The sequence below is a fragment of the Rhinatrema bivittatum genome, chromosome 1 (genome assembly GCF_901001135.1).
Source record: "Rhinatrema bivittatum chromosome 1, aRhiBiv1.1, whole genome shotgun sequence".
NCBI classification, from domain to species: domain Eukaryota; kingdom Metazoa; phylum Chordata; class Amphibia; order Gymnophiona; family Rhinatrematidae; genus Rhinatrema; species Rhinatrema bivittatum.
Window position 1 is genome coordinate 496,971,147 of NC_042615.1, and position 27,187 is coordinate 496,998,333.

A 27,187-nucleotide genomic window follows, 5' to 3' on the forward strand; every position below is an offset into this window, starting at 1 on the left:
GCCTGAACTTTAGCTTAGATCAGAGTCCCTACCCAGGTCTAATGCCATGGCCTAGAGGCCAGGCCCCAATGCCAGGGCCTGGGCCAGATGCCACAGCCGCAGTCCAGTTGGATGTTGACCTAAACTGGAGCCCGGGCGCAGGACTGAAACCGGGGATCAACCCGGGGGCCGGGTCCTGATGCCCGTGCCTTGGCTCGGACTCAGGTCTGATTCTGGTGGCCAGCCCAGACACCAGGTTCTGATGCCTTGACTTTGGCCTACTTCCAATCACAGGTAATCCTAGTTTCATTCATGGTTCATATAACTCAGTCTTCCATGAATGGACTCACAATGGATTACATGATATTTCACAAATTTATTGTACGGGACAAAGTAGACTATTTTCATTTGAACAACTGCAGACACAACATCAGTTTAATCATAAGTATTTTTATGCCTATTTTCAAATTCAATATTATATTGGTTTCCAATACTTTTCTTGAATGATACTTTTATACCAATGTTTCAGTCAATGAAAAGTCAACGTAATAAGTCTTTTCTTCTTGGTACAAAACTCTACAATTTTAAGAGAAAATGTCAGAGTTATGTTCTTCTGTGGTGGCCTTTTAGACTGCAAATACAGGAAAACAAATTTCTTTAGAGGTTATGATATCTTATTTTGATATAGCCTTTAAAACAATGATAGATTCCAAATATCAAGAAATGCAATTAAACATTCCCATCATTGTCACATAGATGGGATTTGAGGTTATCGTATGGGTAAAGCTGATTCAGATGATTGTATCAAATGCCATATTGAAAAAGGTACCTTTTCACATTCTTTTTTATTGTGTCAAAACATTTTTCCGTTTTTGGGAATCAGTGTTTTTGACTATTGAAAAGGTAGGGGCTGCTAGGCCACCACATGAAAGTTCCACACTACTACTTGGATCTATGCATTGTACTTCAGGTTTACCTAAAGGTTTTGTTAAATCTATTAAAATGGCATTGTTGACAGCTAAATGTTGCATATTGGAACAGTGAATGCAATCATTACCTGTGTTGCTTTGGACCCGAAACATGGTGACGTGGATGCAGATAGAACGGTTAGATGCTAGATATCTACTTATATAAAAATGTTAGTAAAACTTATATGTATGCCTGGGTGGTATTTCATTCTCAATTTTCTATGACAATGAGAGATAAGTTATCTTTGTTAGGTTATACCATTGAATGGATTTGATTTATTATGGTTGTTCTATACTCTGGTAGGTTGAAGGGTGGGGTGAATGTGTGAAAATGATGAATGACAGTGTGTCTTGTCTTGCTGCCTTGGAAGTTCGTTTAGGTGCTTTATTTTATTTGTGTTTTGTTATTCTCATATGAATTGCACTGTGATGTATACCTTACCACAGAGTGTTGCGCAGGAGGTGAACCCTTGGGCCGAGGTGGGGTTGACGCTACCTGTAGGAAGGATCCTACGGGTCCCCACCATCAGCAGTTGGAATGGGCTGACTAACAGAGGCTGGCTGGAGCTTCGCCAATACCAGCCCTCGTTCCCCATGGGTTGAGTCTTTGGGTACAGGGGCCGGCTGGACTTCGGTATGTCGTCGTCGGAAGGTTGGAGAGGTCAGCCCAGAGGCAACAACAGTAGAACTGGAAAATCTGTACTGGACGAGGCAGAGTCCCAGAGACCCAGGCGCCAATAAAATCAGAGTCAGACGGGGACGCCCGAGCAAGAACAGGCCGAAGCCTGAATAGGCCAAGTCCAGGACGTAGACAGCAGAGGCGTCGTAGAGCAAGCTGGAATCAGGGCCGGTGGCAATCAAGGAGCGGCGGCAAGGCAAGGCTGAGGTCTCAGCTAGGAGATGATCGGTAGCGAAGTCAGGCAAAGTCGAGGTCTGGGCTTGGGAAGATCAGTAGCGTAGTCAGGCGAAGCCGAAGTCTGGACTTGGAGAAGATCGGTAGCGTAGTCAGACAAAGCCGAGGTCGGGTCCAGGAGAAGATCAATGGCATGGTCAGACGAAGCTGAGGTCGGGTCCAGGAGAAGATCAGTCTGTAGAAAAAGCAGATAGCAGGAACTCAGGAATGGGGAAAACCAGGAACAGGAACTCGAAGAGAACAGGAACCAGGAATGCGATGAAATCACCAGGAGGCAACGAAGTTCATGACCAGCATGGAGATCTGTTGCAAAGGCGACTAGCAGGAGCTGAGCCCGGCCTTATATACCAGAGCTTCAGCGACATCATCATCCGGGGCCGCAGCCAAGTTCCAGCCACGGGCCCTTTAAAATCAAGAGTGATGCGTACACGCCTAGGGAGGGCTGCGGCGCTGAACAACGGCGTCTCTCCGCAGGCCATGCAGAGAGGCCTGTCGCGGAACACAGGGGCTTGTTGCAGTAGCTGGAGCACTGGGGGTAGCCCAAGGATGGAGCCTGCAGCCCACTGCCGCCAGAGATGTGGAACCAGATGCTGGATTCAGCATCGGAAGGTGAGAGGGCTGGGCCACGGGCCTGCCGCAGCCGGCACACGCAACAGTACCCCCCCTTCCTTATGCCCCCCCTTGGAGGTCTGGGTTTGCCCGGATGGGCATGATGAAACTGGAGGAGGAGGTTTTTATCCAGGATGTTACGGGCTGGTTCCCACAAATTCTCTTCTGGGCCGTAACCCTCCCAGGAAAGGAGGTATTCCCACCGGCGGCCCCTATGGCCAACATCTAGGACTTCAAGGACCTTGTAAGTAGTGTCAGACTCCGCAACCAGCAGAGATGGTTCGGGAACTTTACGTGAAGGCCAGGATAGAATCACTGGCTTCAGAAGTGATACGTGGAACCTATTATAGATTCCCAAAGTGGGTGGCAGCCGAAGCTGGTATGTAACTGATCCAACATGACGAATAATTGGAAATGGTCTGATGTATCTCGGTGCAAACCTTTGGGAAGGTATCTTAAGCCAAATGTACCAAAGTGCTCAACCAGTCTTTCTGGCCAGGGAGGAACTCAGGAGCAGAGCGTTGATGAATATCCGCAGACTTCTTGGCCCGGGATGCAGCTTGGTGTAAGCGAAGGTTCGTCTGATTCCAGAGTGCCTTGAGGGCATCTGCAGTAGCTTGTGCAGCAGGAAAGGGTACTGATAATGGTATGGGTAGTGGTGGTCGAGGTTGCTTTCCATAGACGATAGAGAAAGGCGAAGTGCCTGTGGCAGTGGCAATGTGGGAGTTTTGGGAGAACTCCGCCCAAGGAAGGAGTTCGGACCAATTGTCTTGATGGTCATTGACATAGGCACAAAGGAAAGATTTTACAGAGTGATTCATTCGCTCAGCTTGCCCGTTGGCCTGCGGATAGTAAGCTGTGGTTAAACTGATGTTAATGCCTGTTATACTTGAACTTGGTTTGTGGGCCCCTGGGTCGTGGAGAGAGCTGACTCCACCCACACGGAGGAGCCCTGTGAGGCTCTCCACAACAGGCAGGGTCTCAGCAGTGATGGACACAGGAGTCAGAGATATATTTATTATACAGCAAAGAGAAACCCGAGGAATGGGTTTGTAAAATCAGTCCTTGAATAGGAAGACCTGAGATGGATTCTCCGGTAGTGGTCCGCAGAGCGAGGTAACCCGGGAATACTTGCTTCTTGGTAGTTCTTGTGCTTAGTAGCTCTGGTAGTGGTCCACAGTGCGGGGTAGGCTGGAGACAGATGTTGGCAGCAGGCACAAGACAGTGTGGATCCAGTAGTGGTCCGCAGAGTGGGGTAACCCAAGGATCCGCACAGTAAGAGAGAAGCAGAGTTGAGATCAGGTCTTGTTCTCACTCCGTGGTGTTGCAGTAGAGATATCATTATAGCAGCAGTGGAGACCTGGAGCAGGAACAGTGAAGGGTCGTCCGTAGAAATAGCAAGAGGTACTCACTAAGCTGGTGAAGGTGAGACTGGCAGAGAAGGCTCTTCGAGGAGCGGATAGCCCTGAGTCCAGCAAGGCCCCCGAGGAGCAGGTACCCGAGTCACTCAGTCTGGAATGCAGGAACAGCAAGGCGAAGCATCTCTGAGAAAGGAATTGAGCAAGATGGAATCCTTGCTAACTCGTTGGTAGGAATGTCCGGTAGGCTTAAGTACACATAGGCAGGTACATCATGCGGAGGAGACGACCCCGAGCTTCCCACCCTGACGTGGATAAGACTGAGGCAGGCATGCGCGTGCCCTAAGTTACACCAGATTCAAGATGGCGACCGGGATCGCCCATGCCGTCCTGGGAACGCCAGGGAGGTCGGCGTGCAGAGGCAATGGTGGCCATCTTCACTAGAATCGGAGCTATAGGGCAAAATGAGGTGAGCAGCAAAGGTCACAGCCATCTGGACCGAAGGGCGCAACAATGCCAAACTTGTTGCAGAGAGCGTGCCAGTAACGGGCGACAACCTATGAACCTCTGTCAGAAATAATGTCCTTGGGTAAGCCGTGCAGCCGAAATATGTGGAAGAAGAACAGGTGTGCCAATTCTGGAGCAGATGGTAGGCCCAGTAATGGAACAAAATGGGCCATTTTAGAAAACCTGTCAATGGTAACCCATATGACCGTGTGACCCTTGGATGGTGGTAAGTCCACAATGAAATCCATGGAGAGATGTGTCCATGGTTCTTCGGGAGCTGGAAGTGGTTGGAGCAAACCCCATGGTCGACCAACCGGGGGTTTCTGTTGAGCGTAGGTATTGCAGGAATCAACGTACGCTTTAGCATCAGAGACCATAGTGGGCCACCAGAAGAACCGCTGGAGCAAGACTAGAGTTTACGCTCGCCCTGGGTGGCCAGCAAATTTGGAATCATGTGCCCACCGGAGAACTCTTTCATGGAGGCGACGAGGCACAACAGTTTTCCCAGCTGGGACTGCATGAGTTGCAGACAAGCAGATACAAGCTGGGTCAATAACATGACCAGGTTCTTCGGGAATGTCTTCTGGTTCGAAGGAACATGACAGGGCATCTGCCCAAAGATTCTTTCCAGCTAGATGATAGCAAAGTTCAAAGTTGAACCTAGAAAAGAACAAGGCCCATCGGGCATGACATGCTTTGAGACGCTGGGCATGACTCAAGTGTTCAAGGTTCTTGAGATCGGTAAATATTGTGAATTTATGCTGAGCACTCTCTAACCACGGGCGCCATTCCTCCAAGGCTAATTTAATAGCAAGTAGTTCACGGTCTCAGATGCTATAGTTTTGTTCTGCAGGGAAGAACTTGCGTGAGTAGAACGAGCATGGAACCAGGGATCCAGAGGTTGAATGTTGACTCAGAATCGCCCCGGCCCCGATAGCAGAGGCATCTACTTCGACCAGAAAGGGACGGTTTGGGTCTGGATGATGAAGGCAAGGTCCAGCAAGGCAGGCCTCTTTGAGGCACTGGAAGGCTGTGACGGTTTCCTGGGTCCAGTTCCGGGTATCTTGGCCCTTGCGGGTCAATGCAGTAAGAGGAGCCGCCAAAGTTGAATAATGGGAAATGAAATGGCGGAAATAATTTGTGAATCCAAGGAATCATTGCAGCGCTTTAAGGCCTACGGGCCGAGGCCAATTTGGATTCCTTTGACCGGGGGAGAATCCTTGTTGTGAGATTATATACCCTAGGAAGGGCAAGCTGGATTTTTCAAAAAGGCATTTGTCCAACTTTGTGAAAAGATGATTCTCACGGAGACGCTGAAGGACCGTGCGTACATCTGATCCTTAGAGAAATCAAGAATGTCATCAAGGTATGCTACAACCATAGGGGCGGATTTTAAGAGCCCTGCTCGCCTAAATCTGCCCAAATCCGGGCGGATTTAGGCGAGCAGGGCCCTGCGCGCCGGTAAGCCTATTTTACATAGGCCTACCGGCGCGCGCAGAGCCCCGGGACTCGCGTAAGTCCCGGGTTTTCGGAGGGGGCGTGTCGGGGGGGGGCATGTCGGGGGGCGGGCCCGAACCGCGCAGCATTTTCGGGGCGTGTTTGGGAGCGTTCCGGGGGCGGGCCCGGGGGCGTGGCCGCGCCCTCCGGACCCGCCCCCAGATCGCGTCCCGGCACGCTAGCGGCCTGCTGGCGCGCGGGGATTTACGTCTCCCGTCATAGCTTTGGTCTCTGGAAGTGACAGAGGGTAGGTCCGCCCTTGGGGAGGAGTAGTTCCAGGCAAGAGTTCAATAGGACAATTAAACCTCTGAAAAGATGGCAGGATGTCTGCCTTCTGCTTTCAGAAGACATCTTCAAAGTCTGCATAAGGAGCTGGTATGCCTGAAGAGGTGGTAGCCAAGGGAACTGTAGGGGGTGGTACCACCTTTTATAAACAAGTCTGGTAGCAGGTGGGACTCCACTCCACCAGCTGGAGCGACCCCCAGTCAAACTGAGGGGGAATGACATTGGAGCCAAGGTAGCCCCAGGACTACCGGGTGAATCGATATTTCCAAGACTAGGAGTTCAATTTCTTCAACATGGAGGGGGCCAGTGAGGAGATGAACTGGCTCCGTAGTTAAGGAGATTCGGCCAGGTAATGGCTCACCATAAATCGAAGCAATACACAAGGGAGTTTCCAAGGGATGGGTATCAATACCCAAAAGTTGAACTAGATCCTTAAGAATATAATTTCCTCCTGCTCCGGAATTCACCAGAGCGAGGACAGGGAAGGACCGGGAATCTCAAGTCAAGGTGACTGGAAAGGACAGTTGAGGGGCCGGTGAAGCTGCACCCAAGTTCAGGACCCCTACTGAACTTAGGCCGGGTAGTTTCCTGGACAGCCTGGGCAAGTCTGTAGACGATGCCCTGGTGCTCCACAATACAGACATAGGCCTGATTGTCTCCGCTGGAGGCGCTTTTCCGGGGACAGCCACCCACAGCCCAACTGCATGGGATCTTCCATTTTGGCCACAAGGGGGACCCTACCGGAGGCAGGGCTAGGGTCGGTGGTGAGCTGGAGCGTAGCCGAGAAGGCCTTCTGGGCATCCAATTCTCCCGGTGGTGCTCTTGGAGACGATGGTCAATTCGGCCAGTTATATCGATAAGATCCTCAAGCGAGAGAGGGAGCTCCCAAGCTGCCAGTTCATCCTTCAGCAGCAAAGATAGTCCATCCAGATAGATAGTGCACAGGCAGTCTTCCTGCCAAGAGAGCTCGGTAGCTAAAGTCTGAAATTCAATCGTGTAATCAAATAGGCTCGTTTGGCCTTGTCGAAGATGAAGCAGATTAGCACTTGCCACAGCATGCCACCCAGGATCGTCGAAGGTCCGCCGAAACACAGCCACAAATCGAGATTGGATTCGCTCGGGCAAAAACTGTCGCTCCCGTAAGGATGAGGCCCAAGTCACCGCCTTCCCCTCCAGACGAGACAAACTTGTCCTGAGGCTCCCACAGCCTGTCGGGTTTTCAGGATATCCACAATAAATATGCATGAGATACATTTGCCTATCATGCAGACTTTTGTCTTTCTTTGTTAGGAAAAGAACCCAGAAGCATTTGTTGTAAACAGAGGCGTGGACTCATACTGTTTCTGCCCGATAATTAAATTCAATAATCACAATCAGCCCTCTTGAGAACGATCTTGTTAAATCATAGTGCACTAGTATTACTGAGGTCCTGCTGGTCTTGTGGGGGCCAGTTTTTAAAAACGACACCAACCACACTGGACGAGCCAAGTGAATACACTGTCTTGGTTGATTCTTACAGTCAGTTTCTTATCAAGGGGCTCGCACTAGTTCTTTTCCACTAGGTGAGGCTTTCCTTGTTTTCACAAAATTATTTAACTCTCCACTACCTCTCTCCATATAAGAAACAATACATTTTAGATATAACATACAATAATTTAACATTGAAAATTACATTCTAATCATGGGAATCTTAGCAGATTCTGAAACCTTTTATTGGTTCATTGTATGAATTAACTAAAAATATTGTACATGAGCTTTTGAAACCACAGTGACCACTTCTTCAGATAATTTATCAGAGACATTATTCACATCTGAAGAAGGGACCTATGTGGTCTCCAGAGTTCATGCATAACATTTTTGGATAATACTTATGTGGAGACTGGGATCTCCTCTAGATGGCTGTAGCTTAAGTCCTGAGTTAGGAGATAGGGATGGAGTATACAGTCCTAACTTTCTGAGGTTACATATTGAAAGTAGCAAAAAAAAAAAAAAAAACCAACAACAACAAAAACAAGCAAAATCCTAAAAAAATGGTGTTCCTTGCTTTCATTTTATGATCCTTACCCAAAAGAATGTTTCCTTCATGTAAGTGTCATCTCTACAGTCTGGATTCAAAATTTGCATCTAATTTGTTTTTTCTTTACAGTTCCTGATGTGCATCTAGCATCCTGTCCTGGTTTCCATGAGAGATATTAACTTTTGCTTCCACAGGCCTTGAGGGAGGCAGTGCTGAGGAACAGGAGAGTTGTGTTCCCTAAGCCAAGGAACCATTTAGTGATTTTTTTTCTCGCTCTTGTCTTCATCTCTTCCTCCTCTCTCCTGACATCTATAGAAACATGATAGCAGAAAAGACCATTACAGCCTCTCTAGTCTGCCCATCCACACCAATTATTCAGCTTTACAATGCCTACCACTCCCTCAGGGATTCTCTGTGTATATCCCATGCTCACTTGAATTCATATACAGTACTTGTCTCCACCATCCCCACAAGGAGGCTGTTCCATACATCCACCACCCTCTCGTTAAAAAAATATTTCCTTAGTCTACTCCTTTTCACTCTCATCCCATGACCCCTTGTTCTAGACACTCTTTTGCTTCGATACCTTGGAGGAATTTAAATGTGTCTATAATATCTCCCCTATCCTGCTTTTTCTCTAGGGTATACATGTTTAGATCTTTCAGTCTGTCCTCATATGCAGTAGAGCAAAGACCAGTGACCATTTTTGGTAAGCACCCTCTAGCCCAGTGGTTCTCAACCCTGTCCTGGGGACCCCCCCAGCCAGTAGGGTTTTCAGGATATCCACACTGAATATGCATGAGAGAGAACTTGCATGCACTGCCTCCATAACATGCACATTTGATTTCTTGCATATTCAGTGTGGATATCCTGAAAACCCGAATGCCTGGGGGGTCTCCAGGACAGGGTTGGGAACCACTGCACTAGACCAACTCCAACTGGTTCCACTGTATGCAAATCTATCTCATGCATATTCATTGTGGATAGCCTGAAAACCTGGCCTGTTTGTGACATCCAAGGAAGGGAGTTCGCCATCACTGCCCTAGACCATTCCTCGAGCTTCATTAGATTCCTTCTCATGTCTTTCTGGTTGTCTACTCTATTGCAAATTTTGGCATCATCGGCAAAAAGACAAACTTTTCCCAATAATCCTTCCATAATGTTGTTCATGAAAATCATGAAATGAACCATTCCAAAGACGAAGCCGTGCGGCACACTGCTAGTAGCATCTCTCTCCTCTGAGTGAGCTCCATACATCACTACCTTTTGTAATCTACCACTCAACTAATTTCTAATCCAGTCAGTCACTTTAGTTCCCTTACCAAGGGCACTGAATTTATAAGTCAACTACGTGAAACCATGTCAAAAGCCTTACTGAAATCCAAGTGCACTACTTCTAGTGCTCTCACTGATCCAATTCTCTGCTCACCCAATAAAAGAAATTGATCAGATTCATCTGACAAGACCTATTTCTGGTAAAACCATGCTGCTTCAGATCTTGTAATCCAGAAACTGCACTATCCTCTGTCATAGCAGCAGTTCCATTAATTTGCTCACCAAAGAGGTCAGACTTGCTGGCCTGTAGTCTGTGGTGAGCAAATTAATTCAATCGCTAGTATCTTTTCCTTTCATGTAATTTTCCTTCACATCTCTCTTCTCTGCCTCTAAATCTTTCCCTTCCATCACAATCACTTCACTCCCTTTATCCTGTCACAACTGGATCTCATCTCTTCTTCACCCTCATTTATCTTCTATCCTTCATCTATCACCCTCCAGTTCTTCCTGCCCCATATTTCACTTACCCAACTCTCACCTACTCCCCCGAGAGCCTCCCCTCTCTCATCACTCATCTTGTTCACTCATCCCCTCCAGTTTGTCTCCCTCATGGAGTCTTTATCCCCACTGACTCCCATGGCCCTCAATTATCCTCTTTCATTCTTTTTATCACCACACACTCTCTTATTCACTTTCATTTCAGTTGTCCCCTTGCATACTCTCTCCTCCCCCATTCAATGTCCTCTCTGACACACATTTAACCTTCACCCCTTATGGCTCTTACACACCAATCCCACATCACATCTCTCTCTCACATACTTCCTCCTCCCAATTATTCACTACCTCTCACAACCCCTTCTTCACCCCATCACACTTCTAGCTTTCCTCCCCCCCCCCCCCCCCCCCATCACTATCGCTAGCTTTTTTGTTACCATTCTCCACTTCTCCACCTCCGTCATCATCACCATATCTGACCCACCCCATCTCTGGCTCTCATCACCCCGTCACCACCTCTGGCGTTATTTGATACAGTCTATGCCCCTCCAGCAATTTTCACCCCTTCCCCAAATACTGTACCCCTGCACTTCCTCATATGCATCCCCTCCTCCCACATGGTTTTCATGAACCCCATATACTGACTCTCTCTAATCACCTCAGACAGTTCAAGTTTGCACTAATTTCAGGGAGATGGGGGAAGGAAGGCACATTCACCTTCCCTTATCCTTATCCTGCTACCCCCAGAATTCACCTACCTTTCCTCATACTCCCAGGAGAATTCAACCAGCTCCTCACTTCCCCAGTATTCACCCCCTTTTAGACCACTCCTTCCTGACAACCCCCAACATTAACCCTCCTCCCATTCCACTATTCACTTCCTCCTCATCAGTCATCCTTTCACACCACAAACATTCACCCACTCTTCACTCACCCCCTTTCACTTTACCTCCATAAAGATCACTTACAACTCTCTGAATCTTTATTTGTTCCACCCACGCTTTGCCCTCAGCTGAGTCCAGAATCCTGAGATCAAAGGTTGTGGCTAAGTCTGGTCCCCAGTTCCTCCCCTCTGTTGAAAGACGGGAGGGGATGAAATTAAAAAAAAAAAAAAAGCACATCAGAACAGAAAACAATTACTCTCTTCTCCTGTCCAGACACCTCCTTCCTCTTTCTCACCACATGCCGCCTGCAGGGGCTGCTCCTGTCTCAACCCCTCCCCTCCTGCGGGGACAAGAGGAGAAGGAGGGGACGATGGAGCAGGCACTGGAGAGAAGAAAACAATTGAGCTCCCTTTTCCAGCCCCAATCTTCCTGTTCCCTGAAAGCTGCCCCCAGGAAAGGGGCTGGAGCAGTCAACAGACAGATGTGGGGCATGAGCCCCTTGTACCCACTGCATCACTGGCGTTTGCATTAACGTTAACAAAAATCCACCCTAGGGGAAATGAGAATAGAGCCATGTGAAGCAAGTGCGTCCGGGAAAAGGGGGACCGGAAGTAGAAACAGACTGGCTCAGGCTGAAAATGGTGCAGGAGGGGAGAAACAACTAAGGGTAAAAATCACAGGGAGGAGCCGCCGAGTCCCTGGACCCCACCCTTATCTTCCCTAGAACTGGCTCCAGAGTAGCTGGGGAACAGGAGAGGAGGTGGCAGTGATTCTGTGCGGTTGAGGAAGAAGGTCCTAATCCTATCTACTTGCTGGTAATTAGAAAGGAGTTTGTTGTGCTGTTGAGTTAAGGAACATTTTTTTGCTTTGACTGCTCACCTGGGGCCAGGAGCCGGTCCTCAGGGGGCTTGTACCTGATGTTGGGGAGGGAGGGGCGCCTGCTCAGCACCTGAGCATTCTTCATGTACCCGAAGTGATAAATATTCTTAATGTGGCTAATCTTAAAACTATGTTTAGTGCTGTTTCATTTCATGGTTGTTGGGGCTTCAACTTCTGTCTTATGGATGGAAGTGTTTTGTCTTTATTCTGTGTAGGTGTGATAAATGTGGCTAATAAAAGGGGGTCTGTATGATCATCTTCTCTGTCGTTTTTTGTTAAATCTTTACAAGAGGCAACGTTCTAATACAACAAAAATCAAACTGTAAATAGCCATCTCTTCTGCCCCCCCCCCCCACCTCCATTTTCTACACCTAAACCCAGAGAAGGTGTAAATGTTTCCATAGTAATGAGGTAGATGATTTAAAGGGGGGGGGGGAAAAGCAGCTGGCCCCTGTACTCTGCGTGTTGGCTTCGTGTAACTAAAACTATATCCCATTTGCCAGCCCTAGAAGCGTCAGTGCTAATATTGCTCTTTATTGGAGACCTGTCAGCCTCTCCTTGCCCTCCTCTTTCCGGGTGTTTAGAGGCAAGTGGTGCCCCGGTCTGCTAGTGCTGATCACTTTTAATTAATCCCCAGATGAAGCTTTATTCTGTTACTTGGCAAATGAGCCTCGCTAGTAATTACTGTTCCTCCTAAGCTATGAGGAGCTGTGCTACCTCTGCTTTCTGTAGCTTTCAAGTGTATTGTCCAGTATTCTTCTAAGCCTTTTGGGATAACTTTTTAACAGACTTATATGTAAATGTAACTACTGTTGTAGCAACTGTCAAAAGCCATTTATGCATGGATAAAGCCTGTAGACAACTTGGTGGCATAATGTAGCAATCTTGAAAGGCCCACTTACCCTGAGTAAAGTGCATTTACATGTGCAAATGCTTTTTTTTTAAATTGGACCCTTTATTTGTATACATCTTACTGAGTCATCTAAATCTTTGTAATCCACTCTGGAGTGGCTAGCTGCCTTAAGTGCAATCCGGTTTAGACTCAACTTTAAAAAAAAAAAGGGGGTGGGGGTTCTACTTAGTACATTTTGACAGATCCATATCACAGGTAGTGAATGATGCTCTTTTAAGCTAGTAGAAGGGTTGGGTAACCTTGGTGGCAAGGATATGGCAAAGAGGGCAACAAAAATACTTATTCTACACAACTAAATGCACTTTAATGCTAGCATTAAAAGAAGCTGAGTCCATTGTTGGCCTACCACCTAATCTATATGCCACTCCATGTAAAAACTACACTGCTACTTATTTGCTGTATGTCTAATTACTACTTAACTTATTTTTTACTCTGATTTTTGTGATCCTTGTTGTAAAATTGTCATTGGGTTTATTGCTGCATTGAAGATATTGAAACACTAGCCCTGTTTTTATAATGATAGGGGAGAAGTCCTATAAACTGTTTGCAGAAAATAGACTTCAGCATATGCCTGAAGCTGAAATATTGTACTCTTATTTCCTGCTCTCAAAAAACCTTAGCTAACTTGTTGTGGGTTTTTTGTTTGGTTTTTTTTCTTTTGAAGGCTTGAAAGAATGGCTTCAGAAGCAGCTGAACAACAGGTAGGCATGAAATACTTTTGCTTGAGCTTGCTCAGTTTTCCATGGTTGCACTGTAGCTGGATTGCTAACTCTCTCCAAACTTTGACTTGCCAGAATGTGGCAGTGAGGGTGGCTAACCTGCCCTTGGTGAGCTCTACCTGTGACATGGTTTCATCTGCTTACGTCAGCACGAAAGAGAACCATCCCTACCTGAAGTCTGTCTGTGAGGTGGCAGAGGAGGGGGTGAAGACCATCGCTGCTGTGACCCTTGCAAGTACAAAGCCCATCATCCAAAAACTGGAGCCACAAAGTAAGTGATGGCAACTGCTCAACTGAATAGGATTTTGTTTTCCATCCATTTGAGGGAAAGCAAATGATTGAGGCTTGAGCTAATAGTATTTAACTAGAACTGGCCTTTTTAATAAGATCTTGTGGGTTTTACTTTTTTTTTTTTTTTTTTTAAAGTACACTCTTATCAATCTTATTTAATACTAAATATACCTTAACTCAGAATATGCATGGTTAATTTAATGTCTATTCACAACAACAATAATGGTTCAACTGGTCAAACTTAATTGAAATAATTCCTTAGCCAACATTAAGGTAAACTGGAATATAGGGATATTTTGAGGTAAGGATTGTGAGTGGTAACTTAGTGTCTAAACATCTGTTTTTTTAATGGTGTATGTATGAAATGGTGCTTAATATTGCATGATCTATAGGAGTAAGGGCCCTCTGACAACTGAATGGGAAATGCATACAAGGACATGCTGTACACCCTGCTGGCCAAAACTTCACTAAGGAAACGCACCCTCTCCACAGCTGGTCCTCCCCTTTGGAACTCACTCCCACCGGACCTCCGCCAAGAGCCCTGCCCTTTGGTTTTTAAAAAGAAACTCAAAACATGGCTATTCAGCCAGGCGTTCCCCGAGAGTTAAGGTCCAATGACACCCTTCTTAACCTCCCGGCTTGCTACTTCAGTTCTCCCCTGCTTTCCTATGGTGACCCCCCCTTCCCCGCCCTCTTTGGTTACTCCTTTGGGACTGGAAGTCCCAGCAGGTTTACCCCTCTGTTCCCTCATTATTATTTATGACCTCCTATTATTAATTATATTTACTTCTCCTCACCCCTCTGTATTTTTTTACTATTCCATAGCCAATAGCATATGGTAATTTATCATTGTTACTGTAATAGTCGCTAGCATTATCTTTATTCTATCACCATCCTTCACATCTACACTCATAACATTTTACTACAGCCTCCTCCGAATTGTTCCACTTATTCCACTGTAAATGTTTTTTAATTGTACTAATTATGTTAGTTAATCATGTTTTAATGCATTCCACTTGTTCACTGTAAATACATTGAAACAAGGTTGAAACGATATCTGCCCCTGGGGTGACAGTTCAGTTCTCTGTAAACCGGTGCGATATGTATTCTATACAGGAACATCGGTATTTAACAGGAGACTTTTTTTTTCTTATTCTCCTTTCATTAAAGGAAATCCAAACCTTTATTAGCTATGAGAGGGAGGTAGCATGCCACATCTTAAGACTTTTGCCATGGCAATCACCTGTACCTCTACTTGCATTTGCTGGGATTTTTTCCCTGTCTTTATTTTTCTCAACAGCTCTCAGCTGGTGGCCATGCATAGATCTCTGGCCAAAACTCTATAATTATGAGCTCTAAGTCTGGGCATTAAGTGGTGCATGGTGAGTGCAACCCCAGGCCCCCTAGGGACAGTCTAATACTGCCTCCCCAGCAGATTTGATCCAGGTCCTCCACATGGTGCACAGTAATGCTGCTGGGCCATCCCATCTTCTCTAACAGGACTGGACATCAACTGCAGGTAGAGCATCACTGCTACATTGGAAGACTTCATTTCCTGAATGAGCGTTCCCCCTTTTATCCAGCAGACCTTGCCTGATCTTTTGGTCTGCGTCTAGTATCTTTCCTACTTCTCTGTTGCATATGGCAACTTGGATTCTTGTTCTGGTGGTATTCAATTTCAATTAATACAAAAAATTATAGTAAATGAACTAGTAATGTGGGGGTTTGTGTTTGACTCCATCCTCCCTAACAAGGCAAGGGGAGGAGGTGTCACCTTTTGGTAGCTGCAAAGGTGGTAAAAGCCAGCCAACAGGCCTGGAACCAGGATTCTCCCACTAGGGAATAATCAAAACTTGAGGCCCAAGGGAATTATGTACCCAGCAAGAAAAAGTCAATACCAAAATTGTTTTAAAACAATCTGAAAATCAAGGTCTAGATGGAAAACATCAGCAGCATATTTCCAGAGTTAAACTTCAAAACCTTTCTACCCAATCAGCTGACCATTTTCAGAGCTTTCCCATTCAGTTGTCAGAGGGCCCTTACTCCTATAGAACCCCAGATGTAGCACTGGGCAATGTCTCTTCTCCTGCAAAAGTCTCAAGCTGTGGGCTTTCCAAGTTTAGACTGAACCCCACAGTCAACTAGGACAGTCTTTATCTCCTTGTAAACCTTCCTGGGCTACTTCTCCAGCTCTAAACCAATTTAGGCACTGCACAAGGTTACAAGCCTCCAAACAGACTTCTGACTCTCTCTCGTCTTTAGTGCATCATTTCTCAACTGCTCCAATCTCCTTTAGGAATAGAAAGCCTTCTCTCATTGTCCAAAATGCACCTTCTAGAACCTTCCTTTATTTGGAAAGTTCCCCATGTTAAACATAGCACAATTTAACCTTAAGCTGCCTCAAATTTTTTTTCCACTGGTGATCTGAGTTATTCTAGTCAAACACCAATTTCATCTCGTGCCTTCCTAGAGTGGTTCCCTGTCCTTTAGGTTGTTGAGGGAATGGGTTAGATGTTGACTGCTTGGTGTAATGGGCAGCAGGCAGGTTGCAATCTATGAACCATCAGGTAAAGTCAACCAGTACAGCTTATTCTCTGGGACAGAGAGCTCCATCTCTGCCTAAGCTTCCCAGCACTATTGTGGTTATAGGGGGAACTTCCCCCAGCTTATTGCTATAGGAAGTCTAGAATAAACTTATTTGTAGCCAGATCCAGGTGTGCTTAGTGGGTTTCCCCATACCTCCATGAGAAACATTACTATGAAGGAGAAATGACTCTGCTCTTCTGTGGAGGCATGAAAGGAATTCACTTGCTAACAAGTTACATCCTTTCTAGGTAACACTTAAATTCCCACCCTGTTACCATACAGGGTCTGACACAGCCAGGAAATGCTGACTAGTTTGGATGATGACCTTGTGCTAGCAGTCCTTGAGCTGCCTTCCTCTGCCCATAAAGCTGGTGTGGTAGCACCACTCCTGCTTTATTAGTGCACTTGTAGCCAATGGCAGTCATCCCCACCATTGCTTCCAGGCTTTGTTTGTGGGGCTGTCTGACAGGCCCTGCTTTTGTGGCCTTGTTCAGTCTCACTCTCGCTCTTTCAAATGCCAGCACTGGAATCCCCAAATAGTGTGCCTGCTGGAGTTGGCACATTGGCTCCTTGATGGGAAGCAATTTTGAGAAGCAGGGAGATCTGGATTGGGGGGGGCCACAACACCAGGGTCCAACTGTAGTCACTTCTCTTGCTGGCAACCTGTTTATAATGGACTTCATAGTTTCCTAGTCTCTCATCTTCCTATCCTGCTTGTCTGAATGTTCACTGAGCAGGAGTGTAGCTGTCTGTCTTTCTTTTGTAGTTGCTCTTGCCAATAACTGTGCCTGTGTAGGCCTGGACAAAATTGAAGAGAAGCTGCCTGTCCTTCACCAATCTACTGACAAGGTGAGGCTGTTCCTTTGTTAATCACAGCAGGTGACAAGAGATCTGCATTACAGATACAGTCTTTAAGGTGCTTTTCTAAACAGAAATAGCAACAGCACACGACTCTCTACCTTTCTAGGTATATTCCCCCCAAGGAAAAACTCTATCACCTAGAAAGGTAGAAAGTCATGTGAGCTGCAGCCAAATTCTAGCAACAAGCTGACCCCATTCTACTGCTTTCCTTTTTTTTTTTAATCTTTATTCATTAAACTGAACTACTTACAGGTGACTTATGAATGCTCACAAGTTTCCCATCCCATGGGTATTGAGAGAATGCAGGGTGCGCCTCAGGGTTGACTACTAGGGATTAACCAGGTTCTGTTTTTCATGGACAAATCAAAATGTCATGCATCTGAAAATCTGATCAGAATGTACTGAGGCTCTTAAAGCAGTGTTTCTAGTATATATAAATGCCTCTTGAATCTGTGCAGCTGAAGCTTCTCTATGCAAGGAAGGGTCAGTAAATGATGGTGGCTTCCATGTGGAACAATAGACAAAATGGCTAGATGTGATCATAACTGAACTGGAGTAAGGAAGGCAGTGAATAAAGATTAGGTAGGAGCAGGTTACAGCATATTGTAGAAATGAGGGCAGTTGATAACAGGGCCATAGATATCAAAGCTTAGTGTGATCAGGATTCCTGAGCTTGGACCACATTCTGTTCTCGCAGCCTGTGGAAACTTGATGCAAACAAGTGGCAGTCCTCAGATGTGACCATCTAGTACTAACTGTGAGATTCTTCATGTAGATTGTTGCTAATGCCACAGACATGGTGGTTGGTGCAAAAGAAGCTGTAGCAGGGACTGTGATGGGTGCCAAGGACACTGTTGCCCATGCAATCACTGGAGTGGTGGACAAGGCCAAGGGAGCTGCACAGGAGAGCATGGAAATGACAAAAGCTGTTGTGACTGGGAGCATTAACTCTGTTCTGGGAAGCCCCATGGTGCAGGTGGTGAGCACTGGGGTAGATGCTGCACTGAGCAAGACGGAGGCCCTTGTGGATCAGTATCTCCCAGTGACTGAAGGGGAAGCAGGTAAGGAGAAACTGGGCTTGCAAAAAGCTTCATGAAATGTCTGCACTAGCTTTTTAGAATAACTTGTGCCACTGACTGACAAAGTTGTTCCTGGATTCCTATCCTTCAATTATTCCCTTTCCTCTGGTTTTCTGTTTAGAATTAGTCATGTTGAGTATGGCCTAATGGGCAATTCCTGGCTTTTCTCTTTTTAGCCTTGGTGGTATTCCCTCTAATGCTGTTACTTTGTCAATGTAACCTTCTCCCCATTCCCTCCCCCAGGACTGGTTATATCCTAAGGTCCTTAAATGTATTTCTTGGGGCCAACTTCTCTAGTTCAAGGAGTAGATTCTCCTATTTTGGGGAGGGAGGCTGACATTCAAGGCCCAGGCAGTGTAGTGAAAATACCTCTGGTGTTACTGTACCCACTCGGTGATGGTGCTGCATGGTCGTCAAACTTTACTGTGACCTTTCATCATAAGGGTTCTGCTTTTCATCTGTGCCCCACCATGGTGTATGTACACATTGGATCCATTCCCCCCCCCCATGCATGTATCCTCAGAACAGGGTCCTGGGGTAGAGCTGGTCCCTCAGCATGAGAGGGGGGGGGGGGGTTCCCTTGCCCAACCAGGATCTCTCAATGGGAGGAGAATCCACTTTTAAACTCAAAATGGTGCCTGAAGTCCACATGAGTCAAACCCTCAAACTGAAGCCCCTCCTCCACGCCCACGACTTCCGCACTGTTATGCAAACCACCATACTATCTAAAATCGACTATTGCAACTCCCTTCTCATAGGTCTCCCAGCCTCCACTATTAAACCCCTCCAAAATGCTATGGCTAGAATCTTAAACACCAGGAAAACTGACCACATCACTCCCATACTACAAGATCTCCACTGGCTCCCCATTTCCTACCGTTCCCAATACAAAACACTTACTATCCTCCATAACACATTATACAAAAACAACTCCCCCTGGCTTGAGGATATGCCACATTTCTGCCAAACTAATCGCCCCACCAGAAACTCCCTCGCTGGCACCCTCCAAACACCTTCACTCAAAATTGGGCACCTTACTACTACCCGGGACAGAGCCTTCTCCATTGCGGGTCCTACCCTCTGGAACTCCCTTCCTGCTAAACTCCACTTAGAACCGTCCCTGAGCCATTTCAAAAAAGGAATCAAGACATGGCTCTTTAAACAGGCATACCCCAACTCCTCCCAATCCTAGTCATTGTCATGCCTCAAACTTACTCGGCTCCCGCTCAGCCTACACACCCTCTCCTCAACCTCCCCCTCACCATCCTAACTCCCCCTACCCCTCCCCTCTCTTCCTCCAAACAGCCTTTCCTTGAAAGTGCCATTGCCTTAACGTTCTCTTATACCCCTACCCCCTCCTCTCCCTGCCCCTGCATTTAATATTGTAAATAAGTTCATATGTTAAGCTCTTAAGTGCACATGCATCCTTAACATCCTGATGCATACCTAAACTTAACATGGATAATCATTATCCAGTTCGTTTTACAAAGTTGTATCCCTGCTCGTTGACTCTCTCTATCCTCGTTCATTGTAATTTCCTTTCTCAGTTAATTGTGAACCGACATGTGTCCTACGAATGCCGGTATATAAAGTGTCAGATAAATAAATAAAATAAACATAAGTCCAGTTCAATACCTATCCTGTGTCCCAAAATATGGATATCCAGAAACCATCCTCTGAGAATGAGTTACTGCTACCCTTCCCATTGCAGGGGAAAGGAGTACACAGGTCTTCTCACTCCTGGCCTCTGTATTCAGGTCTTGTCCCTTACAGCCTTGACAGTTCTACCCAGGGTACACCCAAAACTCACAAACTGTTACCAAAGGAGGAATAGACCCTTCCTGGCAAGGTGTGTACTAGAAAAATGAGTATCTTAAAGATGAGCAAAATGAGCTCCTTGCCTCAAACACAAATCACTGACCACCCTCTCAGGACTTCTAACTGTTGCTCTCCCCCCCCCCCCCCCCCCCCCCCCCCCCGGCATGAATTCACCCATTTCAGAGCTCCTCTGAGGGAGGTGCTCATGGGATGGTATCTCCTTCCTTGCTATCTATCCTAAGGGCAGGGATCTAGGGCCACCACAGACCAGGGATTTCTACATCTTTTTACTTCTGTCTCAAGATAAAAATGAGACTTGAAACCAGGCTGATAGTTGCTGTCTTCTTTCATTTTAGCCAAAGAAGCTACTGGCACCCAGAAGCCAAGCTACTATGCTAGACTGGGATCTCTGTCTTCCAAGGTTAGCAAGCAAGCTTATGAGCAGGCCTTGATCACAGTGAAAGATGCTAAATGCAGGAGCCAGGAGGCCATCTCTCAGCTCCATCACACCATTGATCTGGTAAGATGTGTGGTCTCCATTAATCTTGTTCCAAGAGCAATACTAATGTGCTAGCTTGGATGAAAGGAAGCCTGTACTGAACTCATCTGTTTGCCATACTTAGTATTGTAATTCAGCAGTGCAGGATAGGCTGGGTGCCTTTTGGTCTTGATGCATCAGCTGATGGTGTCCTGGTTTAAGACTGCTTGCAGGTATTGTCATTTTACCTTAACTAGTGTTCAGATTTTGGTTTTCTCCAGCTGGAGGAGAGGAGAGTGCTAAAGCAGAATGATTTTACAGTGAAGACTAACTTATTAGATGAGCTTCAGGTTTTTTCCCCCAATGTGTACCAAGCCCATTTATTAATAGCAGCACTGTCTCCTGATTTCAGATGGAGTATGCCCAAAAGAGTCTGTCTAGTGCCAACCAGAAGCTGCAGGATGCCCAAGAGAAGCTGCACCAGGCTTGGGTAGCATGGAAGAGAAACATAGGACAGCAGGATGGAGAGGAAGCTCCCAGTAGAGAGGTAAATGGCTTTTGAGTGGCTTAATTCAGTCTGCATAAAGCCCTAACACTGGCAACAGTCTAGATGCATTTCTGACATGCCTTGATCATTGTTCTCAGCCAGTTTAAACTTCCCTTCTGTAGAGAGCTGTATAGACAAGCTATAATTGTCTCTGCCCAATATAAGCAAAGCTATCCTGAGGCTGGAATGTCTTTGTATTCTCTAAATGGGAGGTGATGTTCAATAAATTACTCTTCCTGGACACAAAGGCCAACTTCTGAACAAAATTGATTTTTACATCAACCTCTCAATTCTACTTTTTGTTTGGGGTTTTGTTTTTTTGGGGGTTTTTTTTTTAATTGCTGATCTGCCGTCTTGGCCCCATATGCATTCTGAGCTACTCAGCCCAGCCATCATAGCAAGAGTCCTCTGCCTCAGCTCCTTCACAACATGAGATGTGCACCCCAAATCCAGCCACTAGGTATTGTTTCAGATGCCATACCTGACTAGCCGAGGGCCATAAAACCTGAGTCAAACTGCTCACAAGTACTGTGCATAGCAGTGGACAGCACAGCTCCTGAGCCATGGAGTCGGCCCCTCAACTATCTTTCTGATCCATTTTGACAAGGTGTATTAAGCTGGCGCCACTAAGCCTAATGAGACCAGTTGCCCAGAGCTTTGCATTAAGGGTGGCAGGAAGAGACCCAGCTCTTGATATCTAAGCTTTATGGGACATGGGTCTGTGATAAGCATTGCCCATCCTTTGCAGTAGTTGGTTTTTCTCCTAATATAGATCCAAGTTTCTGCCAAAAGACTGACTTGCTCAGTAATCTTTCCTGCCTTCCTCCCAGCTCCCATTCTGCTTTTATAATGGGCATATCTGGGAGTTATGGGGCCATGAGACTGCCAAGGTGGTTCTGATTTGGGAAGGACTAGGATTCTAGGACCTTAGGGCCAAGGATCCTCTACCTCAAGTAACACTTATACAATAAGTTGGTGATTCCAAAAAGGTTTATGGTAACAACTTGACCCCCCCTTCAAATGACATCATAGAACAAAAATCCAAACTGTTCAGCAGGGACTCTGGGGCTTACTGACACATACCTTATGATTCCATAAGAGAACCTCTCAGGCTATGACAACCTTTTTGATACTTGAATTGTGTGGATGGTTTCTCTTCTCACAACCCTCTTAAAGTAGGGCAACTTCCTTTGGCAGAATGCAGTGCTCCTCACTCATTATCTTATGAGACTTCTGACAATTCACACTAGAAGTGTCTGTAGCTATTTGGTGTAGGACCTCTTCTGCTGGTGCACACTCCATGGAGGTTGGACTACTTCCAGGATGTGTATTTCGGAGGTTACGTTAGTTTTTGTTTTTTTTAGAAAACAATTGAAGACTGACTCTAAATGTGCTTAACTCTGAGTTATGTGTTCTTTGTTTTGTAATCCACAGTGAATATTTAGAGCTGTGGAATAAAGTATTGCTAAATATTCCACAGATTCCAAAAGAATATGAAATCTGATGGGCTTATTCCAGTCACCTGCTCCAAGCACTCCTTCCCTCCTTGTGGCTCCAGAGATTTCAAATTTGAGTGCTGGACTGCTTCAAGAGAACAACAACTTTAGTTCCTGGCCTGTATTGTCTAAATATTAGACTTCAATAAGATGCTTGTCAGCACTTTTTCAAACAGATATGACTCAGAACAAATATAAATTTAATATTTCATATCTTTGGATGCACAGATGCCAACCTTGCAAGACAGAGCATCACTGTGTCTTACAATCTCTTGTGAAAGCTGTTACTTTATAGTTTTCAAACCATACATAGAAAATGCTTGTGAGGATCATTCACCAATTTGAAAGTGTCATAAACTGACCTCCTCTAACCTGAAACAACCTCCTCCCACCTTAAGTTCCTTTGTCTTAACATGGCTTTGATGCACTTTGTTCCTTCTGATATTCTTTGTTTTGTCAATAGATAGGTATATATTTTGTTGCTGGTTCAAAGCCTTTAATTAGTCTTGACCTCCAGGAATCTCCAGTTCACCTGGCTTGTCAGTCGAGATAGGAATCTGTGAGAACCAAGCTTGTATTATGGCTTAGATATCTGCCATTGATAACCTCATGGCCTTTAATTATAGGCTTTGCAGAGCCTACAGGTTTCCCAGCTCTTTCCAAAGTCTTGAATCTGAGGTCCGTCAAAGGTTCACTGTATCCCAGCAGTTTCAGTGTGAAGCAGACAGCTAAGGATTCTGGGACTGGCTAAATGAACCAAAGTTCTGAATCTTCATTATAATCGGTATTCAACTGATCAAACTGGGACATCTACCAGTGGGAGTGTCTAGAGCCACTCTGACACTTGACTAGTAAACATGTAATGACACAGACACCCTCCCCCAGACAAGCAAAGTGTAGCCATACAGACTTTACTCAATAGCCTGGGACCTCTGAGAAAGGAACAAAACAGAATGATTGGCAGAAATACTACCAGTATCTGATTTTTCATATCTGTAGGTCAGCTTTATCCAGTGAGCAGAATATAGAAGCCAGCCAGTTTCTGTGATTTAGTCTTTAAGGCTGTGATGTCTTTTCTGTTTTTAGCACATTGAATCACGTGCCCTGGCTATTGCCCAGGACCTGTCTCAACAGCTTCAGACACACTGCCTCACACTGGTATCGAGCATCCAAGGTCTGCCCCAAAACATCCAGAACCAAGCCCACCATATAAGCTGCCTGGCTGGAGATATCTACCAGAACCTCCACTCTGTTGGCTCCATCAGAGACCTGTCTGATCAGCTCCTCAGCACCAGCAAAGAACAGCTGAAGAAAATGAAGGAATCCATGGATGAGGTGATGGCTTATCTTGCTAACACCACACCACTCAACTGGTTGGTAGGACCTGTGAGCCCAGAGCAGAAGCAAGAACAAGCCAGCCAACAAGAGTCTGAACACAGCAGCTAAAGTGCACCAGTTCCAGTTCTGCTAAACTACAGAAGTGACTGTGTGGAGATGTTACATACAATATCAAGCCTGAACGATTGCCCTCTTGATGGGTCACATAGTATTGTGCTGTCTACTAGCCACTGGTGAGATGGATGTGGGAAGTCAAGGTGTCTTTCAAAAGGAACAATGATACAAACTACACTCTAGCACTGGTTCCACTTAATCTTTTCACAATAGGCATGACTGCCCCTTCACTGGTTTCCATGTGGGACTTGCAAATAGGAATAGTACTAAATATTTATAAAGAGAATAACTGTTTGTAATGGTGGCATGTGTGGTATAGCAATAAATGGTTTTGGCAACTACACTTGTTCATGATGGATTTCTTTAGTTTTGACAAATAGTGTTGGATAACATGTCTGTCTGAAAGGGTGATAGATGCTGAGAACTAAAATACCTGAGCCTATTTAGTGCATGGGGGTAGATTTGGGAAAGCAAGAGTGGGGGTTTGGAAGGGAGTTGGAAGATGGTAACCTATGTGTTCCCTTGCTTCAGCACCATATAAAGCACAGCAGATGCCAAGCTGGTACGCTTGTATATTTGTCAGGCTTCCCTCTACTAAAGCCCTACAATTTGGCTTGCAGCCTCCACCCTATGTGATTGCATTAGCTTTTGAGAATACTTGGTCCCTTGGATAGAGACTCCAGCTCTCCTCCTTCAGACAGTGTTTCAGTAATTCCTGCAGCTGCTAAACAGGCCATGGAGCTTCCACTAGCAGGCAGGCAATATATTCAGCCTCTTGTGAAGTGTCTTACTCCATTACATAATAAAATCCAAGTCCTAGCAGTGACTGAAGAACACTTGTAGAATCATGTTGCAGTCTACCACTGCTGTGATGGTCTGTATCCTTGGCCATCCACAGTAAGTTGATTATCTGAACTTGCTCTCAATAGCTTCACTAGTAAATAGTGGGAGAGGCTGGAAAAGCTATCAATTAGAGATCCTGAATATTCCAAAAGCAGCAGAACCTATTCCCTGCCCCTACTAGGACTGAATCCCTTCCTGAGAAGGGAATCATCTCAACTTTTATACCTTGCAAGATCCCTTAAATTGAGGGCAGTGTGGCTCCTTCATAAAAGAAACAGACCAGAGTGCCATGTACTATTTCCTTTTTTTGACACACTTATAGGTCACAAAACATAGATATGGTCCATTCCATAAAAGGATTGACCTCTCAAGAGGTTCTTGGTGCAGGACTAGTCTTCATTGCCTTTGCAAATGATAGTGTATATGCTACTTGTGCCCACCCAACATCTGGAACAGAGGTAGGCACTGGCATGCTGCAAACAGGTCGGTTTCAGGATATCCGTAACTAATATGCATTGGGTATATTTGCCTGCACTACCTCTATTGAATACAAATCTCACATCTTCGGTGTGGATAACTTGAAAACCAGACCTGGCTATAGCACACTACAACTACCTACCTCATTTCTAGAAACATAGAATGACCAATAGATTCTACAGCATTGCCACTTTAACTGCTCAGCATTTCATAGTCCATTCTTGGTGTACTTGTTCCATTCTCTTGAATGCTGATTATGGCTGTTCCCTCCTTAGGAAAGCTATTCCGGCTTCACAACTTTGACTAAAGATTTTCCTTAGAGCAGGAATTCTCAACAGACTTCAGGACACTGACCCAGCTGGGTTTTCAGGCTCTCTTCACTGAGTAAGGTGTGCAGATCATTCGTGCATGTTCAGTGTGGATAGCTTATCAACCAGGCTGGCTGGGTTTCTCTTTTTCCTGAGGATGGGTTTGAGAAACCAGTCTCACTTTAAAATACTTATTACCTGCTCTTCCTCTGGTTAGGGAGGAGTATAAGACATACATGTTCTATTTTAATCCATTTTATAAATCAAGTAGCATTAAAAGGTACATATGCCTCTGCTCAGTGCTCGGATATACATGGAATATACCTTTTTGAAACAGGTTTTCAGGGCTTTCCTAATTCTTTTCTCTTGTATAGGCCTAGCCATAGAAAAGGCATGCTGGTCCTTTTCAGCCAAGTGCAGTGCTTTTGTTGCAGGAATATCCAATACCGTAGTCTGACTTGAGAATCATAACATTCTCAAGGAAGTGTGGCCTTTCAACACAGCTGCAATCCATGGTGATGAAATGTTGTGCAGAAGAGTGAAGTGAGAGCAAGCTTATATTGAATTTGATAAGAGGATGCCAGTGTTAATGTCTCTGTAAAAATAGGAGTAATGTCTACTAATGTGGTCATTTTGGTGTTCATAGAAATGACAGCAGAAGACGACCAACTGGCCCATCCAGTCTGCCCAGCAAGCTTTGCATTTTTTCTCACTTATCTGTTTCTCTTGGTTCTTAGTAACCTTTTGATTCTATTTCCCTTCTACCCTCACCATTAATGCAGTGAGCAGTGTTGGAACTGCATCTAAGTGAAATAGCTAGCTTAATTAGGGTAGTAACCACAGCAATAAGCAAGCTACACCCATGCTTATTTGTTTACCCAGAGTATGTAATTCAGTCCTAGCTCTGTAACAAATAATAGTCATAAAAAGTAGCCAAATGTCCCACTTGTATGTAATAATTCAAAAAACACCGTGTTATGGATTTTTTATCTTATCAATGGGCCTCATAGGCATAAAACTCATTGTATGTAAGCAGAGATTATTCAATGCCAGATTGTAATCATAGGTCCAATAATTTTTTATGCTTGTGCATTCACCAATAATTGCTATCCATTTAAACATTTGTTAATTCTTATACCAGTTACAGTAACATATTCCAATTAAATGTTAGCTTCTTAGTAATTCATCGGAGAAACGCTGTTTTTAACTTCATGAGGCTAAGAATATCCGACACGGACCGTGTTTCGGCGGGAGCCTTCTTCCAGGGGCCAAAAATCTGCAAGAGTTTGAAACGGTCAAGTAAAAACATCTTACATATAGAGTCTCAATTGTAAAATACAGTGGTACTAGTAGATTGGTGGCATTCCTTCCAGCTAGCGGTGCATTTCCTCTCACAAACATTATACCAGCACCATTATTAAAGGGCTGTCAGCCAATAGGTTAACAACACGTCAGGTGAATTAAGTGACGTCAATACTTCCTACGATAATCAAATGACTGAATACCATTCTATGGACATGTTCAAACCATTGGGCTGCATACTATTTAAGTAAAAAAATCCATCGTTGCTCTTGCAAATTGAGGATAGTTTGTCGGACTAGTAATCTTAGACTGACAAACTAAGATTACTAAATATAAATGTGACTAGAAGGA

General features: G+C 45.3%; 1 protein-coding gene across 2 annotated transcripts; it reads left to right on the plus strand.

Moving 5' to 3' along the window:
- The first annotated feature begins 11,479 nt into the window (after positions 1 to 11,479).
- On the plus strand, positions 11,480 to 24,249 carry LOC115095401 (perilipin-2-like). Of its 2 annotated transcripts, none has more exons than XM_029608984.1 (8): positions 11,480 to 11,602; positions 13,244 to 13,280; positions 13,374 to 13,569; positions 16,942 to 17,024; positions 17,812 to 18,097; positions 20,290 to 20,453; positions 20,824 to 20,958; positions 23,541 to 24,249. In XM_029608984.1, exons 2-8 carry the CDS (start codon positions 13,254 to 13,256, stop codon positions 23,898 to 23,900), a joined length of 1,251 nt encoding a protein of 416 aa, XP_029464844.1. In that variant the 5' UTR covers positions 11,480 to 11,602; positions 13,244 to 13,253; the 3' UTR covers positions 23,901 to 24,249. The 2 variants fall into 2 exon arrangements, with proteins under 2 accessions (XP_029464844.1, XP_029464855.1); XM_029608995.1 differs by having other exon boundaries at positions 11,483 to 11,602; positions 13,244 to 13,274; positions 13,371 to 13,569.
- Positions 24,250 to 27,187: the final 2,938 nt, after the last annotated feature.